The 27,055-nt window shown below is 33.6% G+C and overlaps 1 protein-coding gene, 1 long non-coding RNA gene and 2 pseudogenes across 2 annotated transcripts in view; 1 reads left to right on the top strand and 3 right to left on the bottom strand.

The window, feature by feature from the left end:
• LOC125829537 (uncharacterized) overlaps window positions 1–12,724 on the top strand; it is a 33,962-nt gene extending 21,238 nt beyond the window's left edge. Inside the window, exon 2 of the long non-coding RNA XR_007443102.1 lies at window positions 12,539–12,724. This is a non-coding gene — a long non-coding RNA (uncharacterized LOC125829537). The remainder of the gene's footprint in view (window positions 1–12,538) is intronic.
• LOC125829456 (toMV susceptible protein tm-2-like) overlaps window positions 1–13,300 on the bottom strand; it is a 36,195-nt gene extending 22,895 nt beyond the window's left edge. Inside the window, exons 1-2 of the mRNA XM_049508670.1 lie at window positions 12,384–13,300; window positions 11,679–11,964 (exon numbers count right to left, since the gene is read on the bottom strand). Of these exons, the coding sequence (XP_049364627.1) occupies window positions 11,679–11,964; window positions 12,384–13,300 (1,203 nt within the window). The remainder of the gene's footprint in view (window positions 1–11,678; window positions 11,965–12,383) is intronic.
• LOC125829460 (toMV resistance protein Tm-2(2)-like) lies at window positions 545–3,317 on the bottom strand (annotated as a pseudogene).
• Window positions 13,301–24,200: 10,900 nt separating the features above from the next.
• LOC125829575 (toMV susceptible protein tm-2-like) lies at window positions 24,201–26,769 on the bottom strand (annotated as a pseudogene).
• Between the last annotated feature and the right edge of the window lie 286 nt (window positions 26,770–27,055).

The raw sequence follows: 27,055 nt of genomic DNA, 5'->3' as shown, positions 1-27,055 counted from the left end.
TCAAAATCAAATAGACAAATTCCTGTCTATTTAGTTATTTCTCTAAATATGTGGGCTAGTTTATCTTCAAGTGGAGCAACTCTTATGTGTTTGTGGTCATATGTGTGATATTTTGTATTATTTATCATCTACATAGATTAACACGTTTATCTTTTGAGTTATTTTTCTTTGTCAGGTACTTAGAACTGATCTGTATTGATAAGCTGGCTGGTCATCCTTATTTCACAAGATCTAAGGCCCCCAAAGATTCCTTCCCCGATCAAAGTTTTCAAAAAGGAAAGGCAGTAATGGGTGATAACAATGACGAGATTATCCTGACTGATGTTGTCGTGGCTCAGCCCGCCGCCGCTGATCAAAGACAATCTGCATGCATCCTCAATATGCAAAACTTCAAGTTGCGGAAAGCTATCACCATCACCATCACCATCACCATCACCATCACCAGAGAGATCCATCTTTTCTGCATCATGTCTGGACCTAAGCAATGTAAGTATCCTTAATTTGGGCAATTTCTTAAGCATTGCCAATAGATGACCGTCTACCATCAAGCTGACAAGAGTAAGCTTGACAAGATTTGGAGGGAATGCTTCAATGTTCAAGAGCATTGCTGAGAAACCAAACAAAACCAACTTGACAATATTTGGATGGGACGACAAGTTTATTTGCTCACTCGTGTTCTTGAAAAATCTGAGCTTCAGAACCTCCAACGCTTTGGGTACAGGGCTCAATGCTGATAATATCTTAACAGGGGCGGCTCAACGTAGTTGGGGGCCTAAAGCGAAATTTCAATTCGAGGCCTAAAATATAAACAAACTTCGTATACACATTTATTCAAATTTTATTTCTACAAGTAATAAGTTGACAAATATTGAATAAAGATAAGAGCTAGAACCATAGAATCTCATGAAGTTGATGACTTGGTATACCCCATTTTAATATGCTTGTTGTAATGCTTCAAGCTAAAATTTAAAAACAAATAAAAAAGAATTTGTAGTTCACTTTGTTCAACACTTTTTAGTTTTCATAATTAATTTTTATTTTTAACAAAGTACAAAAGATGTTAAAGTGGGTAAAACAATATATTTTTAAAATATTATACTTTTAATCATAAATAATCAATTTTTTCTATAAAATTTTTAACACATAATTTATTCTTGATAAAAATTTGGAGCCCCTAAAATTTGGGGGCCTAACGCATAAGCCTTATTTTACAAAGCATAGAGCCGCCCTTGTATCTTAATGGTAGAACCGGATACATCCATTATACACAACTTTTTTAAATTTATCAATCGATGCAACAATCTCGGTTCACAAAATTTATCATCCAGCCACATCAAAGTTTGTACATTATTAGGAGGCATGATTCGGCAAAATGGACTTACAAAAAAGACAGTATAATTCTTCTCTGTAACAAAGATGTCTCAATTTTTTAGACTCCCAAACACCAAAAGGAAGTTTACTATCGCTATGAGATATATCCAGGATCTCTAGACATTTGAGCTTGACGATACTATTTGGCAATTTTCCTCTAATTTCCCCCTCCAATCGCACATAGCGTAGGCAACTCATGTTCCCAATTTTGTTTGGGATAGTAACATGCTGATAACAATCTCGAGACGTGACTACAACCAACACTTGCAATAATTTGAGGTTAAGATGAGCCATTTGAGAAAATATGCAACGGTCTTTTGTGAAACAGAAAAGTGAACGAAGCTTCATAGGCTTAGGATTTAAATGGAAGAACTCATTCATGGCAATATTATCAGAGTAGAATGTAATCCTTCGAATCCTAGCAATGTTGTCAAGATCACCGAATGCATTGTGCTCAGTGTGAAAGAAGTTACTTTCCTTGCCCAATTCGACTCACAAACTATGTAACAAGTCATGTATGCGACAACTTGAAATTCTTCCATCATATATCCTTTTGGCAACTTGAATCAAGTTTCTAGAAACCAAATCATTTAGGATATCCTCCGCCAAACTTTCAGCCTCTCGCCTATTACCACTATTTACAACTATGAACTTCTCAGCAATCCACATATTTGTCAGATCAAAACCACGAATTTCATGGTCCTCAGGGTAAAGGCCAAAATACAAGAAACATGGCCTTAATGCAATTGGCAAATCATTGTAACTCAGAGCCAATACCTTAGCACATCCATCTTGAACTTTATGACCCATACTCTCAAGTACTCTGTTCCATGCATGTTCTGTTCTTTCTCTTGCCCTTAACATGCCTACAGTCACCACAATGGCTAGTGGTATACCACCACATCTACCAACTATACTTCTACCAATATTTACCAAGTTAACTGAATGATTATTATCAAAAGTAAAGATTTTCTTGGTAAAGAGTTTAAAACTGTTCTTTGAATCTAGGGGTTGCAACACATGGAGTGAGGAATCTCCTCCTATGTATCTTCCTACGTTACTATTTCGAGAAGTGATACTTATCCTACTGCCAGCTTTTGAATCACATTCAGGAAGGACAAGTTTTAGATCATCCCAAATTTCAACATTCCAAATGTCATCTAAGAGGATAACATACCTTTTTCTTTTCAAGAGTGATCTTAGGTTGCCTTCCAAGTTCTCTTTCCTTTCTTCTTCCGTCAGTCCAACTTGTTTGGCTGTGTCATGTAAGATTTCTCCCGCCCTTGGCTGCTGTGAAACATAGAGACCATTCCCGAACACTCAAATTGATCACAGACATGCCTATAAAGTTTCTTGGCAAGAGTTGTTTTTCCCAAACCGGGCATGCCAACTATCGAAACAACTCCATAAGGCAAATCATGATCAAGTAATTTGGCTTGCAGCTTATTGAAGTCATCACCCAAACCGATGACCTCTGTTTCATCAGCATGAAGGAATAATCCTCTCTGGTCCAACGGAATGTAGTCATGTTGATTGTTGTTGTTACTTGTATCAGTGATACCATAAGTTGTTCTCAAACGATCAATCTTAGCAGCTCTTCTTTTTATCTTTTCAATCTCTGCGACAAACTTGTTGGCAGAAGAAACATTACAAACGCGACAACCAATTGTTCCTTTGAGTTCAATTTTGGGAAGGAATTCATCTAAGATGTCGTCTGCATCATCCGCAAGTTGTTCAATATATTTGATCAAGTTTTTCACCCTTGAATCTCCTTCAGTTAATTTGGTTCTTGCATCAATAATGTAAGAATGAATTTGCACCATTTCTGTTTTGAGCCAATTCATGCTCTCTTCTATTGAATTCAAGTTTGACCATTTTTCAAGGAGTAGATTTCCAGCTGCTTCTGTTGCTTTGGTGATAACTGCAGAATGAACAATTTCTCCCATCTTTTGTTTTTTCTTTTCTATCTGTTTCAATAAAAAGGAAGAATTCCAATTTTCAAGACTCAAAAACTGCATATTTTTACTATAACAGTTTTGAAGAAAAACAATTTGTGTTCTATCATTCATTTGAGAATTGCTTTTTTCAATAATTAATAAGTAGATTGTGTTTGACCAAGCTTTCCGAAAAGTCTTGTTTGTTCTAGATTGGTTTTTAAAAATATTTGGTTTATTTTATTTAGTAAAAAAAATCATATACATATATTTTTTTTATAATTATATATAACATAATATGTTGTTTTATGAATAAGTTTAAATATTTATATGTTTTCATTAAAATTTATTCAGAAGAGGGCCAATTTTTTTATCTTTTAAAGAATATATATTTCTTTACTTAATGGGTCAAAATGTCATTTTCCTAATAATATATTATTTCTTTACTTTATCAACACATTCTACTCTTGATAAAAATATTACTTTTAAAGAACCATATTCTTGTTTTTTTTTTCTAATAACTTTAATTAATAAATAAGTAGGAAAGAATTGTTTTTTCTTCTTAATTTTATTTTATCAATTAAAATAGAATAAGTCTATGTATATTTTTAAACAATACTATAGGTCATATATATGAGATCATAGTAATCAAATCATTAATTTTTCTTTGGTTAACATTCTACTCCTCATAAAAATATTACTTTTAAAGAACCATATTCTTGCTTTTTTTTTTCTAATAACTTTAATTAATAAATAAGTAGGAAAGAATTGTTTTTTCTTTTTAATTTTATTTTATCAATTAAAATAGAATACGTCTATGCATATTTTTAAACAATACTGTAGGTCATATATATATGAGATCATAGTAATCAAATCATTAATTTTTCTTTGGTTATCATTCAAAAAATTCTAATAATAGGAAATATTTTTTATTTCTTAATCTTTTTCGAATTAATGTAGGTTAATCAATTGCTATAAAAAGTTGCTATTATTATTAAAAGAAGGGAAAATGGTCAAAAATGCCCTTAAACTATGTGAAATGAACAAAAATGCCCTATGTTTATGATTTGATCCAAAATGCCATTGTCGTCAATACTTTGATCCAAAAATGCCCTCATTGTAATTTCATGGGTCAAAAATGCTCATTTTCCAAATAAATATATCATTTATTTTCTTTTTAACACATTTTTTTAAAAACTAGCCAATGTTTATCCTACGTTAATTTAGAAAAAAATAAAAAAATAAAAAAATTTCTTATTTTATTATAATTATTTTTTATCGTTATATAAATAAAAATTAATGATGCATATACTATGATCTTATATATATGATATGTTATTCGTCGAAAGGGTACATGAAGTTATTCTATTTTAATTGATAAAATGAGATTAAGAAGAAAAAAAAAATCATTTCCTACATTTTTATTTGTTAAAGTGATTTTAAAAGAAAGAAAACAAGAATATGAGTCTTGAATAATAATTTAATTAGGAAGATGTGTTTAAAAAGAAAAAGCATAATATATATTTATTCAAAAAAGGGCATTTTTGACTCATTTAGTAACTATAGGGGCATTTAATTTCTAGACCAAAGTATGACGACAAGGACATTTTTGAACCAAAGTATTGACGGCAAAGACATTTTTGAGTCAAACTATAAACGAATGGTATTTTTAATCACTTCACATAGTTTAACACCATTTTTGACTATTTTCCCTTAAAAGAATGCGTTTATAAAGAAAATAATTAATTTTTGTTTTCTAATTGAAGTAGAATAACCATTTTCTATATTTAAAAAAATGAATAATATATTTACTTGGACCAGCAATGACTTTTTTGGAACAAATTATTAATTTAGGGCATTTTTGTTCAATTTCGGACGATTTAATGACATTTTTTAAGCCTTAAGATGTCTGTTTGATACATTAATGAGGATAATGAGGGCTGCTTATTGAACGGATTAAATTACACTCAACGGTTTGACTTATTTAACAACTTTAAATGTACTAATATGCTAGCTTATTATCAATAAAATATCGGTTGAATCCATTGGTGACCTCCTAAAGTTGGCACCAACGTTTCACTTAGACACCTCAACTAAGCTTTGTTCATTTTAGACACTTCATGTCGTGTCCTGTTGTGTTATTTTTTAAACTACATAGACACTTTTGATAAGTTATTTTTTAAACTACATAGACACTTTTGATAAGTTATTTTTTAAACTACATAGACATTTTTGATAAGTTATTTTTTAAACTACATAGGCACACTAACCGAACAAAATAGTATTATTTATAGTGAACAAAACATCTGACAATAAACCAAGTCAATTTTTTATATCCAAGTGTGATTAACTTCATCGAGTGTTAATCTGATAACACAATATCAATAAGTTAATTTTGTGGTTGAGTTATTGCATACGTTTCAATCTTGAACCATATTCTTATTTTCTTAAAGAATCATATTCTTTTTTTTCCCCTAATAACTTTAATTAATAAATATGTAGAAAGAATTATTTTTTCTTCTTAATATCATTTTATCAATTAAAATTGAATAACTCTACGTATCTCTTTAACTGATAATATTGGTCATACATATAAGAGAATAGTAATCCAATCGTTAGTTTTCATTTGAATAACAATAAAAAAATAATCTAAAGATGATAGAAAACTAAAAAATATGCCTTTCATACATTAATGTTACCAACTTTCACACAAGAATTACCATTAAACAAAAAAGAAATATAGAATGATTTAGATCTCAATTATTAAATGAGTGACTTTAATCTTTCATGATAATTTCCCCATTTTCTTCCTTCCCTCGATATAATTTTGTGTGCGTGTGTTATTAAACAATTTATTTACTACTAGTTCTAACTATTTTGTAATAATCAAATATAAATTAAAGCTTAAAAAAAGAGAGTAGGTGTACCTGATAGGTTGGAGTTTGGCTGATGCGGTTCCTTGATTGGAGTAAATATTAATTATAAGTGTGTTTTTTCAAAAGATGGAAATTTACAAAGTAACCAAGCACTTCAATTCTATTTATAAGTATATTTTTTAAAATAAAAATAAAAATTAGTTCAATACTTGACTTGAATGTGAGGGTAAGATGGGTAGTAATTTCCAATTTATCCTTTACTTAAACCGTATATAGGCATCTTACCTTTTTTCTCATGAAAAAGCAAAAGGAAAGTATAATGTTGGAGAATTAAAAAAATAATAATCATATTTTCACTTTTGTCTGGATGTAAATGTTATAAAAAGATAAATGAATATTTCAAACGAAAGTATTTCTCGTGAAGAACTCTTTTTTTCACTTTAGTTGTAACTATTCATTCTGTAGTTCTGTTTCTGTGTTTCATTTAGTTGATCATTTTATTAAAAATATATAGTTGTCCATCTTTCTAAATGAAGAAAGCATTAATAATTTTTTCCCTATATTATTCATGCAATTAATTCTTTTTTAAAATGCTCACATTTATTCATTAAATTTCCAAACTTTTTTTAAGGGATGAATTAATAAGACTAACTTCTTATTTAAGATACTTAATATGCTTGTAAAAAACGAAAATGATCAACTGAGATCGGGAGAGTAATAAAACAACTTGCACTTCGCGTGACAGAGAAGAAAATTATATGCTTTTTTTTTAAATTAAAAAAAAATACTTTTTCTCATCTTAAACCTATTAACTCTCACAAATATGAATACTTAAATAATTATTAGCCATATATTGAGAAGTTAATGTTTTTGACGATTAACACTAGAAAGAATTTGTAAATTGTGAGCTATATATATATCAATTGTCTACTTGCACTTGCTAGAACATGTAATTTTTATTAGGGGTAAAAAAATTGAATCGAAAAAAGTGGCAATTAGTTTATTGTTATTGGGTCAATAGTTTTTAATGGTTTTATAAAAAAAAAAATATTGGATTATCGGTTCAATTTTGACTTTTTATATTGGGTTATTGGGTATACCGATAACCCGATAAAATTATAGTAATATAGTACTTTACCCGTACATAAATATTAAATATTAATCTCAATATCTTACTAGTTAGTGCATTTGTCCTTTAGCCTTCCCTTTACACTTCATAGTGACATTGAGTTCAAAACTTCCATTATACAAAACGTCAGAAAATAAAGTAAGAACACTATTCCTATTAATTTCTATTTTTGTTACACTTGTGTAGTTTTTCTCATATTAGTTATTATTGTTTCTATTTTATGAACATTTGTAAAGTTAGTTATTATCTTGTCATGTTAAATTAGAGAAGTCATATATTTGTTTTAAAAGCATTTTCTTATTGGTTAAATCAATTGACCGATAAACCATAACCAAAAACCGATAAACTAAAATGACAATACATAAAATTGACCTGAACCGATCGATGCAAAGCCATAACTTATATTGTGAACTTTGATTCTTGAAGAAGAAAATAAACTAAAGCTACTAATTCCAAAGTAAATATACATAAGACAGCCACAAATACATCAACTTGAGAAAACAATCAAACATTTAATTTATTTATTTCAAATACAAACAGGCATAGAAGATGCTCTCCAGCAAAGACTTAATCATTCTGAAATGCATCTGCAATTTATTAGACATAAAATAATAAGTTGAGGAATTAAATACAAATTAGCTTATTTTGAGATATTAAAAGTAAATAACTAACCTGTTGACACATTGGGATTTTCATATTCTCAGCTTTGCAAGTTTTTCCGAGAGCCTAACGTTGGAATCAGTTCTTTCTATAAGTAATAGCTTTTCAATTTAGGCATACTGACATCATCCGTGCACGTTACTTCAGACAACCGGAATGGATCTTGAATATAAAAAACTTCAAGTTGCGGAAAGCTATCACCATCACCAGAGAGATCCATCTTTTCTTCCATATGGTTGCACTGATACATTTTAAGTATCCTTAATTTGGGCAATTTCTTAAGCACTGCCACTACATGACCGTCTACCTCAAAGTTGCGAAGAGTAAGCTTGACAAGATTTGGAGGGAATGCTTCAGAGTTCAACGGCATTCTTCCATTCAAATGCAACTTAACAATATTTGGATACGACGACAAAGTTTATTTGCTCACTTGTGTCCCTGAAAAAGTAAAGCTTCAGAACCTCCAAAGTTGTTGGCACCGGGCTCAATTAACGCTGATAATATCTTAACTGTAGAATCAGATACGCACCATATACCCAGTTTTCTTAAATTGATCAATTGGTGCTACAATCTTGGTTCAAAATATTTATCATTCATCCACATCAAAGTTTGTAGATTATTACGAGGCAATGAGTACACGTTTGGGGAAAATGGGCTTATAGAACAGCAACTGTTAATGTAACATCCGGTAAGTTGAAATAACTATGAAGAGGCTTAAAAATCGAAAATAGTCATTTTTGGAAAGAATTTTAAAATCTGGAAAATTTGGCTAAGTGTGGAGAAATGAATTTTTGGCCAACTTTGAGCAGTCATAACTTCCAGCTCAGGATGATTTAGGAGTAGTTCTAGTTATGGTTGTAAATCTTGTGGAATGAACTTTCCAACGCCGCCGAGTTTGCTCAATTCCGAGTTCGTATGAGCGAGTTATGCCTTTTAGAAGTTGGGCAGTTGGCAGGGGAATCTGTCCGGAAAATTAAGGGCATTTTGGTCTTTTCCCTAGCTATTTATTTTGAGGTTATATTGTTGAGTTAGGCTGATACTTGGATCATTTTGTTCCATTTTAAGAGAGTGAAAGCTAGGGTTGAGAGTGAAGACGAGAAGAAGAAGGAAGAAGAGAGAAAGAAGAGAAGAAGAAGAAGAGATCAAGGAGTTTTCGTCAAGATCATCGTGGATTTTCGTCGGGGGTGATCCCTATCAAGGTATGTGAGCTTTTATTGTTGGGTGATCCTTTCCCCCACACACCAAACTAATTTCATTATTGAGAAAGGATTGATTGTGTTGTTGAAGTTGTTAGTTGTTGTTGATGTTGTTGATGGTGTTGTTGAAGTTCTTGTTGGTTGTGGGACATGATTTAGTTGTGTTCTTGAGTTGAAATCTATTGTATATTGAGGGATTTTGTGATCCCAAATGGTTGGGATTGGAACCCTTGAAGTTAGGGTAGTTTAGAGTTGAAGAAAAGAGGGAGAAAAGTCGAGTTTCTGGGCAAAGAGGTTGGCGCGTCGCGCCTGGCAGCGCACCCCAAAGGGAGTTCTGAAGTTTCCCCCTTGGGGCGGCGCGCCACTCAGTACGCCAGCAGGCCCTCTCTGAGGTTTGGGGTCTGGCGCTCCGCTCCTCTCAGAGCGCCAAGAGCGCCAAGAGCTCCAAGTCTTCCCATTCCTCCCCTACTTTTTCATGCATGTTCCTAGGTGTTATACCTATGTTTCCTAGTTGTTTCCAACACCCCAAAGTGTTTCTAAACATCCCGAACTCATCTATAAACATGCGATTATATGTATTGAATCCATAATCTAATTCAAGGCGAGTTAGGATCAAAGCTAAGGTGAAGTTAGAGTCAAGTCAATAAATGTTAAGAAGTAAGTTCAAGCAAGTCCTCCAAGCTTTTCAAGAGTCGTTATTGAACATTTTAACTTCGTTTCAAGTTTCAAAGTCAAGCAAGAGTGTTGAGTTCCAAGTCAAGAAAAGAGTCTCAAGTTTCAAGTCGAGTAAGAGTCTTGGGTTTCAAGTTAAGTCAAGAGTTTAAAGTTGAGTCCATTCTCTCAAAAGCTATTAGGGAACTATGTATTCCCAAAGAAGTTTATAAATGTTTTACATTTAGGTAAGAAAGGAACCATGTTTTTCCAAAGGAGCCATTTGGCTAGGTTTTGAGTAATTATCTCAATTAAAGAAAGATGTGTTGAAAAACACTTATGAGCCAAAGCATTTTTGGGAGTAGTATTGAGTACCGAATTGGGGACACGAGTTCATACTAACTCAACTCTCCATAACAACCATGCGCCAACATGGGACTTGACGTATCATTCTTTTTAGACGATCACGTAAGATTAGGCTAGTGGATCCACTAAGCAAAAGTAAGGTCCTATATCACGGCAAGGTATAGGATGGTCCTTGGGCAACGTGAGGTAAAACGTTGTATCATCACTAGGGCTCATAGTGGTGGTTGTCGGTTAAAGAACCTCCCACAAAAGTTATATTACTTTTATATAAGTAAAGAAGAGTTGGTTATTGTTTTATGCTTAACGAGCTAAGTTGTTTACACTGTTTTACAAGTTATTTATATGTTTCATGTGTCTTATTTCTTTATATTAAGTTCAATTATTCATGAGTCGAACAAGGTCAAGGTAAGTGTTCTCTTGTATTCCTTTCAAGCTTAAGTCGTGGTTTAGCTTTCCATGCTCGCATACTCGTACATTCCATGTACTGATGCCAGTTGGCCTGCATCTTGTTATGATGCAGATACAGGTACCCCGGATCAGCATCCTGCACGCTGTTGATCCAGCTGAGCACTCCAGAGTCAGTGGTGAGCCTCTTTGCATTCCGGAGGACTCAATTATTTTGTGTACTTAGTGCTGTTCTATTATGATGTGGCGGGGTCTGTCCCAACATCCATCTCAGTATATTAGAGGCTTCTCAGTTAGTTTTGAGTCTCTCTTCTATGTATATATGCAAATATCTATTTTTAGATGCCCTTATGGCCAGATTCTTATAAGTTTAGTTGTTGTGTAAACTTGCATTGCTTTAAGTTATTCTGTTGAGTTAGGTTTTCGCTGAGTTAAGAAAGCCAGGCCAAGGGTTCGCTTGGGGCCAGCAATGGTCTCCGAGTGCCGGTCCCACCCAGGGTGTAGGCTCAGGGCATGACAATGTGTCTGGGATACGAACACCACTAAAATAATCAATAAAGATGACTACAACCAACACTTGCAATAATTGGAAATTAAGATGCGCCATATGAGAAAATAGGCAATTGTCATTTATGAAACAGAAAAGTGGACGAAGCTTCGTAGGCTTAGGATTTAAACGGAAAACCTCATTCATGGCATTATTATCAGAGTAGAATGTAATCCTTCAAAGCCTAGCAACATTGCTGGGATCACCGAATGCATTGTGCTCGGTGTGAAAGAAGTTACTTTCCTTAGCCAAGTCAACACACAAACTATGTAACAAGTCATGTATGCGACAACTTGAAATTCTTCCATTATATTTCCTTTTGGCAACTTGAATCAAGTTTCTAGAAACCAAATCATTTAGAATATCATCCGCCAAACTTTCAGCCTCTCGCCCATTGCCACTATTTACAACTATCAGCTTCTCAGCAATCCATATTTTTGTCAAATCAAAGGCACGAATTTCATGGTCCTTGGGGAAAATGCCAAAGTACAAGAAATATGGCCTTAATGCAGTGGGCAAATCATTGTAACTCAGAGCCAATACCTTAGCACATCCATCTTGAACTTTATGGCCCATACTCTCAAGTACTCTGTTCCATGCATGTCCCGTTCTTTCTCTTGCCCTTAACATGCCTGGAGCCACCACAATGGCTAGTGGTACACCACCACATCTACCAACTATACTTCTACCAATATTTACTAAGTCAGGTGAAGCATTAGCCCAACTATTGTTATTATCAAAATTAAAGATTTTCTTGCTAAAGAGTTCAAAGTTGTTCTCTGAATCTAAAGGTTGCAACACGTGGACTGAGAAATCTCCTCCTATATATTGTTAAAGAATGACAAAAGTCCCACATCGGTGGTTAATGAGATGGGTGGACTCCTTCTAAGGCTTGGGCAATCCTCCTCCCTTTGAGCTAGCTTTTGAGGTGTGAGTTAGGCCTAAGACCTAATTTAACATATTGAAAATAAAAATATAATCAAATAATAAAAAAAGTGTGGTCTCTCTAAAAGCTTAAGCTTTTAGATAAGCTTTTAGATGAGATGGTCACACAGGTCCTGAGATCGAATCTCACCGTCACCTAAATAAAAAAAAAGAATTTCCACATGCTTGGCCCATGAAAAAAAATTCAGGCCCACACGTGAGGGGGCGTATTGAGAATAAAAATACAATCAAATAATAAAAAAACTGTGCTCTCTCTAAAAGCTTAAGTTTTTAGATGAGATGGTCACACACTTCAACATATATCTGCCTACGTTACTATTTCGAGAAGTGATAATTATCCTACTGCCAATTTTTGAATCATATTCAGGAAGAACAAGTTTTAGATAATTCCAAATTTCAACATCCCAAATATCATCTAGGAGGATAACATACCTTTTTCTTTTCAATAGTGATCTTAGGTTGCCCTCCAAGTTATCTTTCCTTTCCTCTTCCGTCACTCCAACTTGTTTGGCTGTGTCATGTAAGATTTCTCCCGCCCTTGGCTGTTGTGAAACATAGACTAGTCCCGAACACTCAAATTGATCACGGACATGCTTATAAAGTTTCTTGGCAAGAGTTGTTTTTCCCAAACCGGGCATGCCAACTATTGAAACAACTCCATAAGGCAAATCTTGATCAAGTAATTTGGCTTGTAGCTTATTGAAGTCATCATCCAAACCGATGACCTCTGTTTCATCAGCATGAAGAAATAATCTTCTTTGGTCCAATGGAATGCAATCATTATTGTTATTACTTGTATCCATGATGTTGTAAGTTGTCCTTACACGGTCAATGTCAGCAACCCTTTTATTTACCTTCTCAATCTCGATAGCAAACTCATCGACAAAAGAAGCATGAGAAGGGATGCAAGCAGTCTTAAGCCGACAAATTGAGCCTTTGCACTTATTGGATTGTTGAATTTTCGGAAGGAACTCATCTAAGAGATCATCCACATCACCTGTGAGCTCTTGAATGTCTTTTATCAAGTTTTTCACCCTTGAATTGCCTCCAATTGCCTTATCCTTTGCGTCATGTATGTAAGATCGAATGTGTCTCATTTCTCTCTGGAGCCAATCAATGTCCTCTTTCAGCCAATTCAAGCGGCTCCCTTCTTGTAAGAGTAGATTTCCAGCTATTTCTACGGATTTATTGATGATTGCTGTAAGAAGAATTTCAGCCATTTTTTTCTGTTGATTTTTTCCTTTTCTTTTCAGTAGCTTGAAAAACTTCTAATCTGAAGTTATAAGGGCAGAGATACTTTTAAAGAAAAGAATGATATTGCACTCCATTGGAGTAGTAATTTCACTTGTAACAAGCAATTTTTGGTTCTGAAGCTAAATATATTTTCAGATAATTTTATTTTCATTTACTGTTTGTATTATTTTTCTTGTTTTTCTTGTTCATATTGCTGGATTCTAGCCAAAAAAGAAAGGAAACGCGATTGGACCTAATTCACTCGCCTTTTACCTTATTTTTTACAAATCCAAACTTAGTTTGTACCTACACGATTTATCCAAATCCTAACTTAGTTTGTACCTACACGATTTATCCGGCAAACATGTATGTTATGTAAATGATATAGAAAAATACAATAACTTCAGGCAACATGTCCGGTTCCTCAATATGCAAAACAATGATTGGTGTAGTGAGTTTACCATTTTAACTCTATTAATTGATGGAGTCCCAAATGCATTTTTCATATACATTAACTCAATGTTGATAAATTGAGGGTATAAAAGGAAAAAGAAAATTGTCCTTCCTTGATTTATCAAAAATGACAAGTAAAAAGGGACATCAATTTATGAAATATTTGACAAGTAAATAGGGACGGAGGGAGTAGTGCACATCATAACACTCCCAAAATTTATGTGTCATGTCAGCGTCAAGTGTCCATGAGACACAATGAGGACAAGTTTGGAGTATTAATAGTCAATTGATCGAAACCATGTCTAGATGTGGACTCTCAAAGTTGAATGCTTACTTGCCAACTAATGTCACGGTGTATGTTTATGTACAGATGCTTAGCTGCAGTTTTCACACCTTTATCAGCTCGCCCAGGAACACCAACGACACTATTTTTCACTGCAAACCAGATTTATTGAGTTCCCGCCACACAATCATGGCTCGATCAAGAGAATGAACACCATCTTGATCATCATCTAAAGTTCAAGCCATAACACCTTCCTTTCGAACCACTTTAGTCATTGATTGCTGCCTCCAAATTATCTATTTGCAACACAACATCCTCTTGTTTTCATCTACATAACATCAAATCCCTGTCAACTACCTTTGCATTTGCATTTCCTAGGTAAAATTGAATGTGTCTTGCTTCTCGTTGGAACCATTCAAATGTCCTATTTCAACCATTATACACACTGCCCTTATTATTCCTCAATCAATCGCGTACTTGCACTTGCTATAATAGGTAATTTCTATTAGGAGTGTATAAAATTGAATCGATCGATAAATTGAATCGAAAAAAATACTATTGATTTATTCCTCTTGAGTTATAGGGTCAACGGTTTTCAGTAGCTACAAAAAACTAATCAGAATGAGTAATTAGAAAAAGTAAGAAAAAGAAGATCAACTTATTGGAATTAATGCATTCACACCTTGATGCTTAGTCTTTCAATATTGTCTCTTAGTTTTTCAAGAAGTCTTTTAGGATTCTGTAATACATGTATCTAGTAAATTGTGATACATGTATCTAGTTATTTGTGCAAGACCTTTAGTTTTATATTTTGGGTAGTATAAATAGAGATCTAGTTGATGATTATAATCACCTCAAGTGGTCTTAAGTAGCTTATATAAAACTTGAGCATTCTCTAAAGATAGTATTTTCCTTCTATATTTTCCTACAAATTGGTATCAAGAGCAAGTTTTCGTTCTTAATCTGGGGTTAGGTGAAGAAAAAATATGGCATCCAAAACAAATGAAGGTGCTGATTTTTCAGTTGTTCTTACTCCATTTTTTGATGGAACTGATTTTGAATACTGGAAGATAAGAATGAGAACACATTTGAAAGTTGATGGTTAGTAGACTATTGTTACAAATGACTTTAAAGAGCCAGAAAACGATGGTGAACTTACAGTAGCAGAGATGAAAAATCTTGAGACTAAGTATCGTCAAGATGCAAAAGCCTTAAGCAAAATCCAAATGGGAGTCTCAAGAGCATATTTTGCAAAAATTGCTACTTGTGAGACTGCAAAGGAAGCTTGGGAGTCTCTGGAAACTGAGGTGTATGGTGACGAAAAGGTACACACTATAAATCTTCAAACTCTTAGAAGAGAGTTTCAAAACTTGATGATGATAAAATCTAAAAAAATAGATGAATATTGCACAAGAGTCATGAATATTGTTAATGAAATGAGAAATCATGGTGATACAATTTCTGACCAACAAGTTATGGAAAAGATTCTAATTAGTGTCACATAAAAGTATGAGTATATTGTTGCTATCACTGAGGAGACAAAAGATTTTTCTAAGCTTTCTATCAAAGAGCTGGTCCGATCATTTCGGGCACATGAGAAGCAAAGGTTTTTTCGTGAAGATCAATCCAAAGAGACGGCTTTCCAGTCCAGAACAAATGAGAATTCTCAAAATTTCTCAAAAAATCAACAAAAGAAGAATTACAATCCAAAAAAGAAGCAGGATCATGATGATTCTTCAAAGAAGGTTGAAGAAAAAGGTGAGAAAAGTACTAGTCTTTTTTGTAAAATTTGCAAAAGGACTAATCACAATGCAGAAAAATGTTGGCACAAAGGCAAGCCCCCAATGTAACTTTTGTAAAATATTTGGCCACATTGAGAATGATTGTTGACACAAGCAACAGGAGCAAACAAATTTCTGTGAAGAACAGAAGGAAGAAATCTTTTTTTTGCTTCCCAATGTGATGTTTAAGCAAAAAGCAATGAATGGTATATTGATAGTGGTTGTAGCAATCACATGATTGGAGATGAAAAAGTTTTCCTCTCAACTAATAGTAGCATCACTACTAAAGTAAGAATGGGGAATGAAGCCTTATTTGATGCAAAAGGTAAAGGTACCATTTCGATCAACATAAAAGGGAGCGGTAAGCAAATTCATGATGTGCTTTATATTCCTAACATAGAAAAAAATGTGCTTAGTGTTGGTCAATTCATGGAAAATAGTTATTCTCTTGTGTTTAGAGATAATTATTGCAAGATTTATGATAAAATTGAACCAAATCAAGTTGTATTTTAAATAGAGATGATAAAAAGAAATTTTCCTTTACAATTTCATTACAATGCATTCAAAAATGAAGTTGTAGATTATTCATGGCTTTGGAACAAAAGATTTTATCACTTGAATTTTCATGGTTTGAACCTTCTCAAACAAAAAGACATGGTGCAAGGCCTTCCTGAGATACATATTGAGATTAAGGTAGAGGATACTTTTATCATATCTTTAGATGTGTCAAATCAAGAAGAGGATGAGGAAGAGGAAGATTCCCTCAAAGGGGAGAAATCTCATATTCATATGATGAAGATACACCTCCAAGAACAACAAAAATGTTGAGTGACATTTATCAAAGATGCAACTTTGCTGGTGTTGAACAAGAAAATTATGAGGAGACAATAAAGCATGATGTTTGGAAGAAAACCATAGCAAAAAAAATCCGAATGATTGAAAAAAATAATACTTGAGAGTGTGTGACTATACCCAAAGAGAGAGAAGTTGTAAGTCTAAAATGAATTTACAAAACCAAACTCAATCAAGAAGGAGATATTCAAAAGCACAAGATAAAGGCGAAATTCAGTTGCAATTATTGTCAGACATGAGAACAACTTGCTGACATCTTCACCAAAGCACTTCCAAGAGAAAAGTTTTGCTATCTTTGAGAAGGGATTGGAGTTGTCAAGCAAATGCATTAAGGGGGAGTGTTGGAATTAATTTATTCACACCTTGATGCTTAGTCTTTCACTATTGTCTCTTAGTTTTTCAAGAAGTCTTTTAGGATTCTGTAATACATGTATCTAGTTATTTGTGCAAGACCTTTAGTTTTATAATTTGTGTAGTATAAATAGAGATCTAGTTGATGATTATAATCATCTCAAGTGGCCTTAAGTAGCCTATATAAAACTTGACCATTCTCTAAAGATAGTATTCTCCTTCTATATTTCCTACAATACTATTTGCTTTTGCTTTTTTTAATGATAGCTGGAATCCATGGCCAAGTCTCCTAATAATGTCAAGTAAAGGGAGAGACAACGTGGGACAGCTGCACACTAATTGAAAAGGAGAAATAAATTATACTCTAATCTTACTATAACAATCATTCTCGGTAACAATATGTTTTTTCCTTTTAAAAAAAAACTAATGTTATATTATAAGTGTTTTTTTTTATATCAACATTATACTATAAACATTTCAAGACAAAGAACTTCCGTTATTTGACTGTATGAGTATGTCGCAAAAAAAATTGAAAGGATCAAATCGCATAAAAACCTAAAATTCATGGAACATACATATTGAGTCTTATAATTGCCCAAACTCACAGCCATGAACCCAAATTTGGGTAAAGTTTAGCAAGACATGCATTTGTCAAACAGTTAGGAAACTTAGGGCCCGTTTGGCCATGCGATATGGTATCATGGTATAGAATCATGATATGATATCATAATATGGAGTTATGAGATGAAATTGAAGTTTTGTTTGGACATGTGATATGGAATTTTGGTGTTGTACATTTTCTCATAAACATAAGAATCTCATAAGTTGTAAAATTATTAAAATAGCCCCAATTGTTTATTCAATCTTACCAAATAAACAAAAATTTATAAAATCTCATAATAAATTATTACATTGTTATTTGTTCTCCACTTAAGTAAATGTTTCATCTAACTTTAATTCAATAAAAAAAATTGAACATAAATTGCAGTGTACTAGTCTTTAATATTACTCAACAATCGGTTGGTGTGAGTTAAAGTGATTATATGTTGGTGAGAATAATAAATTTATGTATGTGAGAATAATAAATTTTAAAAAGTAATGATGTCATTATAAATTTTATTTACATATAAAATAAATTGTTAGTAGCTATAAATGTGGGGTTATTTTAACAAAATATAAACTTGTAGTTCAATTTTAGTATTAAAATTATCTGAAATCATGATATGGAATTCTCATATCATGGTTTTTTGGAGAATATGGAATCACATCTCATGATATGGAAACATGAGATGGAATCAGCGTAAAATCACATGACCAAACGTTGATTTCATCTCACGATTCCGTATTGTGATATGGTATCGCATGGCCAAACGCCTACTTAATTTCAACACTTATCTCTACTTTTTTTTCAGAGCATTATGTCTCTATAAGAGTTTGAGACCACTTGTTATGTCATGTGACTGATCGGGGGTGTTCGACGGTTTAGTTAGTCAACTAGAGGGGTGTTTTTAAGACTGTCAATAATTTATGGATGAAATTAACAAAAAAAAATCTGAATTTCTACCACTAGACAAAGAGTCTAGCAGTAGTTTTTCTAATAATGTGCGCTAAGTTAAGGATGTTTTTCTATACTTCTCTCTATATAATTTTCATAATCAAACATGTGTTAAAATAGCTTTCTCAATCTCGACAATGGCTTATTTACAAACTATATATTATGAATTCGCCGGTATGGTAGACGACACACGGCTATCAAAACAAGAGAATGCGTGTAACATCCGACAATTTAAAAATGAATATGAAGAAGCTTGAAATTTGGAAATAGTCATTTTTGGAAAAATTTAAAAATCTGGAAAATTTGGCTAAGTGTGGAAATCAGTGAGTTTTTGGCCAACTTTGAGCAGTCATAACTCCTAGCTCAGGATGATTTAGGAGTAGTTCCAGTTATGTTTTCGAAGCTTGTGGAACGATCTTTCCAACGCCACTGAGTTTGCTCGATTCCGAGTTCGTATGAGCGAGTTATGATCTTTGAAAGTTGGGCAGTTGGCAGGGATTCCGTTCCGGAAATTTAAGGGCATTTTGGTCTTTTCACAAATAATTTCTTTTGAGCTTATATTGTTGTATTAGGCTGATATTTGGATCATTTTGTCCCATTTTGAAAGAGAAAGAGTTAGGGTTCAAGAGAAGAAGAAGAGAAGAAGGAGAAGAAGAAGAGAAGAAAGAGGAGATCAACAAGATTTGTCAAGATCATTGTGGATTTTCGTCGGGGGTGATCCCTATCAAGGTATGTGAGTCTTTAGTGTGGGTTTATCCTTTCCCCCCACATACCAAGCTCGTTTTTATGATTTGAGAAGAGATTGGATTTGTTGTTGAAGTTGTTAGTTGTTGTTGATGTTGTTAGTTGTGTTGTTGAAGTTATTGTTGGTTGTGGGACAGGATTGGGCTGTGTATTTGAGTTGTGACCTATTGTATATTGAGGGATTTTATGATCCTTAGTGTTGGTTGGTTCATACCCCCACACACCAACTCGTTTTTAATTCCAAGAGAAGATTTATTGGTTGTTGAAGTTGTAGTGGTGTTGTGTTGAAGTTCTTGCTGATTTAGTACAGATTTCTGGCTGTGATTTTTGAGTTGAATCTATTGTATAATAAGGGTCTTTATGATTCTAAGTGTTGCTGCTGAAACCTTGAGGTTGAGAGGGTTTAGAATTGGAAAGAAACAAGGGGAAAAAGTCGGATTTTTGGGGAAAAAGGGGCTGGGCTGTTGCACCTCTCCTAGTGCCAAGGACACCAATCCTTCCCTTTCATTCACCATTTCTTTTTTTATACATGTTCCTAGGTATTATACCTATGTTTCCTAGTTGTTTCCAACACTCCAAGGTACTTCCAAAAGTCAAGTAAAACTACAAGTCAAGTGAAGTTAGTTTCCAAGTCAAGTGAAGTTAGTTTCCAATTCAAGTGAAGTTAGTTTCCAAGTCAAGTGAAGTCAAGCTTAGAAGTAAGTAAGTCAAAGCAAGTCTTTAAGGTTTTCCAAGAGTCTTCATTGAGCGTTTTAACTTCATTCTAAGGCTCAAGTTCCAAGTTAAGTATTGAGTTTCAAGTCAAGTCAAAAGTTAAGAGTTTCATGTTAAGTTAAGAGTTTCACATCAAGCCAAGAGTTCAAGTAAAGTAAAGAGTTTAAAGTTGAGTTCTTTTCTCAAAGTTATTAGGGAACTATGTATTCCCAAAGAAGTTTTAAAGAAATGTTTTTACATTTAAACAAGGTTGGAAACTGAGATTTCCAAAAAGCCTTCGGGCTAGTTTTTGAGTAATTATCTCATATCAGCAGGAAGAAATATGTTTTAAAAACATAAGAGCCAGTACATTTTTGGGAGTAGTATCGAGCACCGAATTGGGGGAGCGTTCAAAGAACCCACAGCCCCCATAGAACCATGTTAGCCACCATGGGTAGAAAAGGATCATACTTTTTAGATGAATCCTTTTCAGATTAGACTAGTGGATCCATTAGGCAGTTCAGGTCTTATACCTTTGGCCGGGTATAAGATGCTCTGGCAGCGTGAGGTCGATCGCTGTATCATCACTATAGCTCTTATGTGATGGTTGTCGGTTAGAGAAACTCCCACAACAGTTATTGTATTTTTCATACACAGAGATTATTGTATTTTTTATATACATCAGTTCATTGTATTTTTATACACATTTCAGGCTTATTGTATCCTTGTATACACACAGAGTTCATAGCATGTTTTAAGCAATCTTTCTTTATATCGCACTTGTTTTAAATTGCCTTATATTGAAAGAAGTCAGTCAGGTTGAGTTAAGTTGAGCCAGGTAAGCTATTCAGTTTCTTCCAGTTTTCCTTCTAGCCTTTGTTGCTTAGTTTTCCAGCTTGCATACTCGTACATTCCATGTACTGATGCCAGTTGGCCTGCATCGTTTGATGATGCAGATTCAGGTACCCCGGATCAGCATCCTGCACGTCGTTGATCCAGCTGAGCACTCCAGAGTCAGTGGTGAGCCTCCTTGCATTCCGGAGGACTCAATTATTTTGTGTTCTTAGTTTTTGTTTTATTAGGATGTTGCGGGGTCTGTCCCAACATCCATCTCAGTATTTTAGAGGCTTCATAGACAGACAGTCAGTCAGTTAGTTTTGAGTCTCTCATCTATATATATATGTAAATATTCTATTTTGAGATTCGAGTTGCCTTTATGGCCATATTTTATAAGTTAAGTTGTTTTGTAATATTGCATTGCATTGAGTTATTCTGTTGAGGTTTCCGCTGAGTTAAGAAAGCCAGGCCAAGGGTTCGCTTGGGGCTAGAAATGGTCTCCGGGTGCCGGTCCCGCCCAGGGTGTAGGCTCGGGGCGTGACAATGCGAGTTGTGCATCAATTCCAAAAATATGTAATATTTTATTACGTATTTTAAAACTACGTAAAAAGTACTATAAATCAAAATAATTAACAACTTGAAATAATTTGATATCTAATACTCTAGCTAGTAATATAGGAATATGGTGATTTGAAAACTTTACTATTGTACTTTCTTTGATTTAACGTTTTTTATCTTGTTGTTCATTTAATTTGTTATATATTTGAAAATAATATAAAAATGCGTAAAATCATGATGTAATAACATAAGATATTTTAAAAAAACACAAGAATAATTTATATACAAAATTTTGTTGATTCTCTATTTTCATATTTACCACGTATATTGAAACAGAAGGAATAATATACATTGTTTGAAAGTAACGTAAAAAATAGGGGAAAATGCATAAGTACCCCCAGCCTATACCCGAAACCCCAGAGACACACCTAACCTTTACTAAGGTCCTATTACCCCCCCCCCTCCCCCCCCCCCCCCCCCCGAACTTATTTTATATGTAATATTCTACCCCTTTTTGGCCTACGTGGCACTATCTTGTGGGCCCAGCGCATGTTGACATTTTTTTCAAGGATAGTGCCACGTAGGCCCAAAAGGGGTAGAATATTATAGATAAATTAAGTTCGGGTGGGTAATAAGACCTTAGTAAAGGTTAGGTGTGTCTCTGGGATTTCGAGCATAGGCTGGGGGGGTACTTATGCATTTTCCCTAAAAAATAGTATAAATCATAGTAAAATAACAACTAAAAATATTGCGAAAATGCATAAGTACCCCCCCAGTCTATGTGCGAAATCCCAGAGACACACCTAACCTTTACTAAGGTCCTATTACCCCCCCCCCCCCGAACTTATTTTATATGTAATATTCTACCACTTTTTGGCCTACGTGGCACTATCTTGTGGGCCCAACGCATGTTGACAAAATTTTCAAGGATAGTGCCACGTAGGCCGAAAAGGGGTACAATATTATAGATAAATTAAGCTCAGGGGGTAATAGGACCTTAGTAAAGGTTAGGTGTGTCTCTGGGATTTCGGGTATAGGCTGGGGGGGTACTTATGCATTTTCCCAAAAATATTTAAGAATCATATAAGAAATTTTCTTGACTTTTCTAAAATTACCCGTGTTACATAAAATGGAACAGAAAGAGTAACATATATTATTTGAAAATGACATAAAAGTAATAAAAATCACAATAAATTACTCCAACAACTTCAAGTAAGTTTAGTTAACTCTCCAAATTTCATCGATATCACATAAAATAGAGATAAAAAAAATAATATATATTGGGCCCGCAGTGGTGCGGGCACCTAATATCTAGTATATATATTCAGTCTGAAAAAGTCAAAATATATACTCTTTGTCCTTGTGATTGATTAGTTTCATTATGTTTCAGATAAATATAGATAGAAGCTATATTTATTGTGTCGCATAATTTATTATTTATCCATCCATTATTCTCATAAAAGTATAATTTGTTTAATATCATTAGCAAAGATTGTAGCAGATATTTGTTCAATGTCAGCAAGACACCTATTAATTATAAATTATAAACACATATGGAGAAAGATGAACCAATGTGCCCATTTTCTAGCAAACGAAAAGAACAAGTATAATGAAAATTTGAAAATTCAAAAAAATATGCTCAAGGATATAAAGTTTTTTCTCTTGACAAATATAATGTTTCATTGCGCTGTAATGAAATTGATTGAGTTACAAATCATTAAGTAAAACACATACAGGACAAATATATTTCTGAAAGATATATCCCTTCAAGTATTGTTTCACATTATATAACGATCTACTCTTCATTGTAAAACTTGAAGCTAACATCCCTGCAATTAATTAGACATGAAATATTTAGTTCATGAACCAAGACGAAAAAAAAAAAAGATTATCAAGGATTTAAGCATAAATAATTATAGTAGCCACTAACCTGTTGACACATTAATATTAAACGTAAATATTCAATGAATTTTTAACACAAATATATGATTTTAGCTGAAATTGTTAGATTTTATCGAACACATAGCTAGTATTCTAACTTTGATTGTGAGAGATCTTCAATTTTGCAAAATTCTTTAGCAAAGAAAAAGTCATTATACATTGTAAGATGAAGTTTAGAACTTTTATAGTTTGGGGATGAAATGTGTAGAAATTTTTTTGTTTAAAGATGTATACCTTGTATTTGACATAAATAAAACCAAAATATATAAATAAAATATTGATTAAACTAGTATTTATTTTTTCAAATTATTGAATGCTGGAGTTATATTCTGATCATGATCAATTCTACACTTTAAACTGAAATATAAATACAATCGTAGACTCGTAGCAATTATAAACTCAACAAAGATTGGGGTCGATCTCATGAAGAGTGCGCATGTGTCAAGGTAAATATACATAAGACAATAAATATACTGTATTACTTAATAAAACTAGAATTGTGAGCATTGATTCTTGAAGAAGAAAAGAAACTAAAGGTACTGCTAATTCCAAAGGTAAATATAAATAAGACAATAAATAAATATGTTTTACAAATCACATGCCATAAATACATCAACTACTTCAGAAAGCAATCAAACATTTAATTTATTTATTTCAAATACAAACAGGCATAGAAGATGCTCTCCAGCAAAGACTTAACTCATTTTGAAATGCATCTGCAATTTATTATTAGACATAAAATATTTAGTTCATGAATTAATTAGTAATAAAAAAATGAGCTTATTTTGAGATATTAAAAGTAAATAACTAACTAACCTGTTGATGACCCATTGGGAATTTCATACTCTCAGCTTTGCAAGTCTTTCCGAGAGACTAATTAGTGAATGGACTCCTATAAGTAATAGTTTTTTCAATTTAGGCATACTGACATCATTCATGCAAGTTACTTCAGACAACCCACTTGCATCCTCAATATGCAACTTCAAGTTGCAGAAAGCTACCACCATCACCATCACCAGAGAGATCCATCTTTTCTTCATGATGAATGCACCCACACATTTAAGTATCCTTAATTTGGGCAATTTCTTAAGCACTGCCACTACATGACCCTCTACCTCAAAGCGGTCAAGAGTAAGCTTGACAAGATTTGGAGGGAATGATTCAGAGTTTAAAGGCATTCTTCCGGTCAAATGCAACTTAACAATATTTGGATAGGATGACAAGTTTATTTGCTCACTCATGTCCATGGAAAATCTGAGCTTCAAAACCTCCAGCGCCGTTGGCACAGGATTCAATGTTGATAATATCTTAATGGTAGAATCAGATACTTCCATTATACCCAGTTTTTTTAAATTGATCAATCGGTGCAACAATCTTGGTTCAAAAAATTTATCATCCATCCACATCAAAGTTTGTAGATTATTACGAGGTAATGAGTACACGTTTAGGGGAAATGGGCATATAGAAAAGCAACTGTTAGATGCTTGATCAAAACCTTCATAACGAAGATGTCAATTGTGTAGACTTCCAAACATCAGTACAAAGTACAATGAAGCAACTACCAATAATATCTAGGGTCTCTAGACGTTTGAGCTTCACCATACAATTTGGCAGTTTCCCATAAATATCCCCCTAGAATCGCAGATAGCGTAAGCAACTCATGTTCCCAAATGTGTTTGGGATACTGACAGCACAAAAATCATCAGCACGGATGATTACAACCAACACTTGCAATAATTTGAAGTCATGATGAGCCATATGAAAAAATATGCAACGGTCATTTATGAAACAGAAAAGTGCACGAAGCTTCGTAGGATTAGGATTTAAATGGAAGAACTCATTCATAGCATTATTATCAGAGTAGAATGTAATCCTTCGAATCCTAGCAACATTGCCGGGATCACCAAACACATTGTGTTCTGTGTGAAAGAAGTTACTTTCCTTGCCCAATTCGACACACAAACTATGTAGCAAGTCATGTATGCGGCAACTTGAAATTTTTCCATCATATGTCCTTTTGGCAACTTGAATCAAGTTTCTAGAAACCAAATCATTTAGGACAGCATCCGCCAAATTTTCAGCCTCTCGCCTAGTACCACTATTTACAACTATCAACTTCTCAGCAATCCACATATTTGTCAGATCAAAAGCACGAATTTCATGGTCCTCGGGGATAAGGCCAAAATACAAGAAACATGGCCTTAATGCAATTGGCAAATCATTGTAACTCAGAGCCAATACCTTAGCACATCCATCTTGAATTTTATGACTCATACTCTCAAGTACTCTGTTCCATACACGCTCTGTTCTTTCTCTTGCCCTTAACATGCCTGCGGTCACCACAATGGCTAACGGTATACCTCCACATCTCCCAACTATACTTCTACCAATATTTACCAAGTCTAGTGAAGCATTGGCCCAATCATTATTGTTATCAAAAGTAAAGATCTTCTTGGTAAAGAGTTCAAAACTGTTCTCCGAATCTAGAGGTTGCAACATGTGAATTGAGAAATCCCCTCCTATGTATCTGCCTACATTACTATTTCGAGAGGTTATAATTATCCTACTGCCAATTTTTGAATCACATTCAGGAAGGACAAGTTTTAGTTGATCCCAAATTTCAACATCCCAAATGTCATCTAAGAGAATAATATACCTTCTTATTTTCAAGAGTGATCGTAGGTTGTTCTCCAAGTTTTCTTTCCTTTCTTCTTCCGCCAGTCCAACTTGTTTGGCTATGTCATGTAAGATTTCTCCCGCCCTTGGCTGTTGTGAAACATAGACCAGTCCCGAACACTCAAATTGATGACGGACATGCCTATAAAGTTTCTTGGCAAGAGTTGTTTTTCCTAGACCGGGCATGCCAACTATTGAAACAACTCCATAAGGCAAATCATCATGATCAAGTAATTTTGCTTGTAGAATATTGAAGTCATCATCCAAACCGATGACCTCTGTTTCATCAGCATGAAGGAACAATCTTCTCTGGTCCAATGGAATGCAATCATCATTATTGTTATTACTTGTATCCATGATGTTGTAAGTTGTCCTTACACGGTCAATGTCAGCAACTCTTCTTTTTATCTTCTCAATCTCCATAGCAAACTCATTGGCACAAGGGATGCAGGCCGTCTTAAGGCAACAAATGAACTTATTGGATTGTTGAATTTTTGGAAGGAAGTCATCTAATAGATCCTCCACATCACCTGCCAGTTGTTGAATATCTTTTAATAAGTTTTTGACCCTTGAATCGCCTCCAACTTCCTTGGCCTTTGCATCGTCTACATATGATCGAATGTGTCTCATTTCTCTGTGGAGCCAATCAATGTCCTCTTTCAACCAATATAAACGCGTTCCTTCTTGAAAGAGTACATTTCCAGCTATTTCTATTGATTTATTGATGACTGTTGTGAAAAGTTAATTTATATAAGCATAGTGGAGCGTACATAAATTCATTGTTAAGTTCAAAACTAAGTCTTTTTGTATGTAAATTGAATTAAAAAAAAATACTATTGATTTATTCCTCTTCGTTATAGGGTCAATGGTTTTTAAATGATTTTATTTTATTAAAAAAAAATTAGTGGGTTATTAGTTCAGTTTTATTTTTTATTTAAGAAAACAAGTGTAAAAATTGATAATAGTAATTTCGATAATAAAACTTAAAATTTTAATAGTAATATAGAAACATAATAAC

Source organism: Solanum verrucosum, unplaced genomic scaffold (assembly GCF_900185275.1).
Source record: "Solanum verrucosum unplaced genomic scaffold, falcon-dt-bn FXZP01000031.1, whole genome shotgun sequence".
NCBI classification, from domain to species: Eukaryota; Viridiplantae; Streptophyta; class Magnoliopsida; order Solanales; family Solanaceae; genus Solanum; species Solanum verrucosum.
The sequence above is the reverse complement of the archived record's forward strand: the minus strand, read 5'-3'. Positions and strand labels throughout refer to the sequence as shown.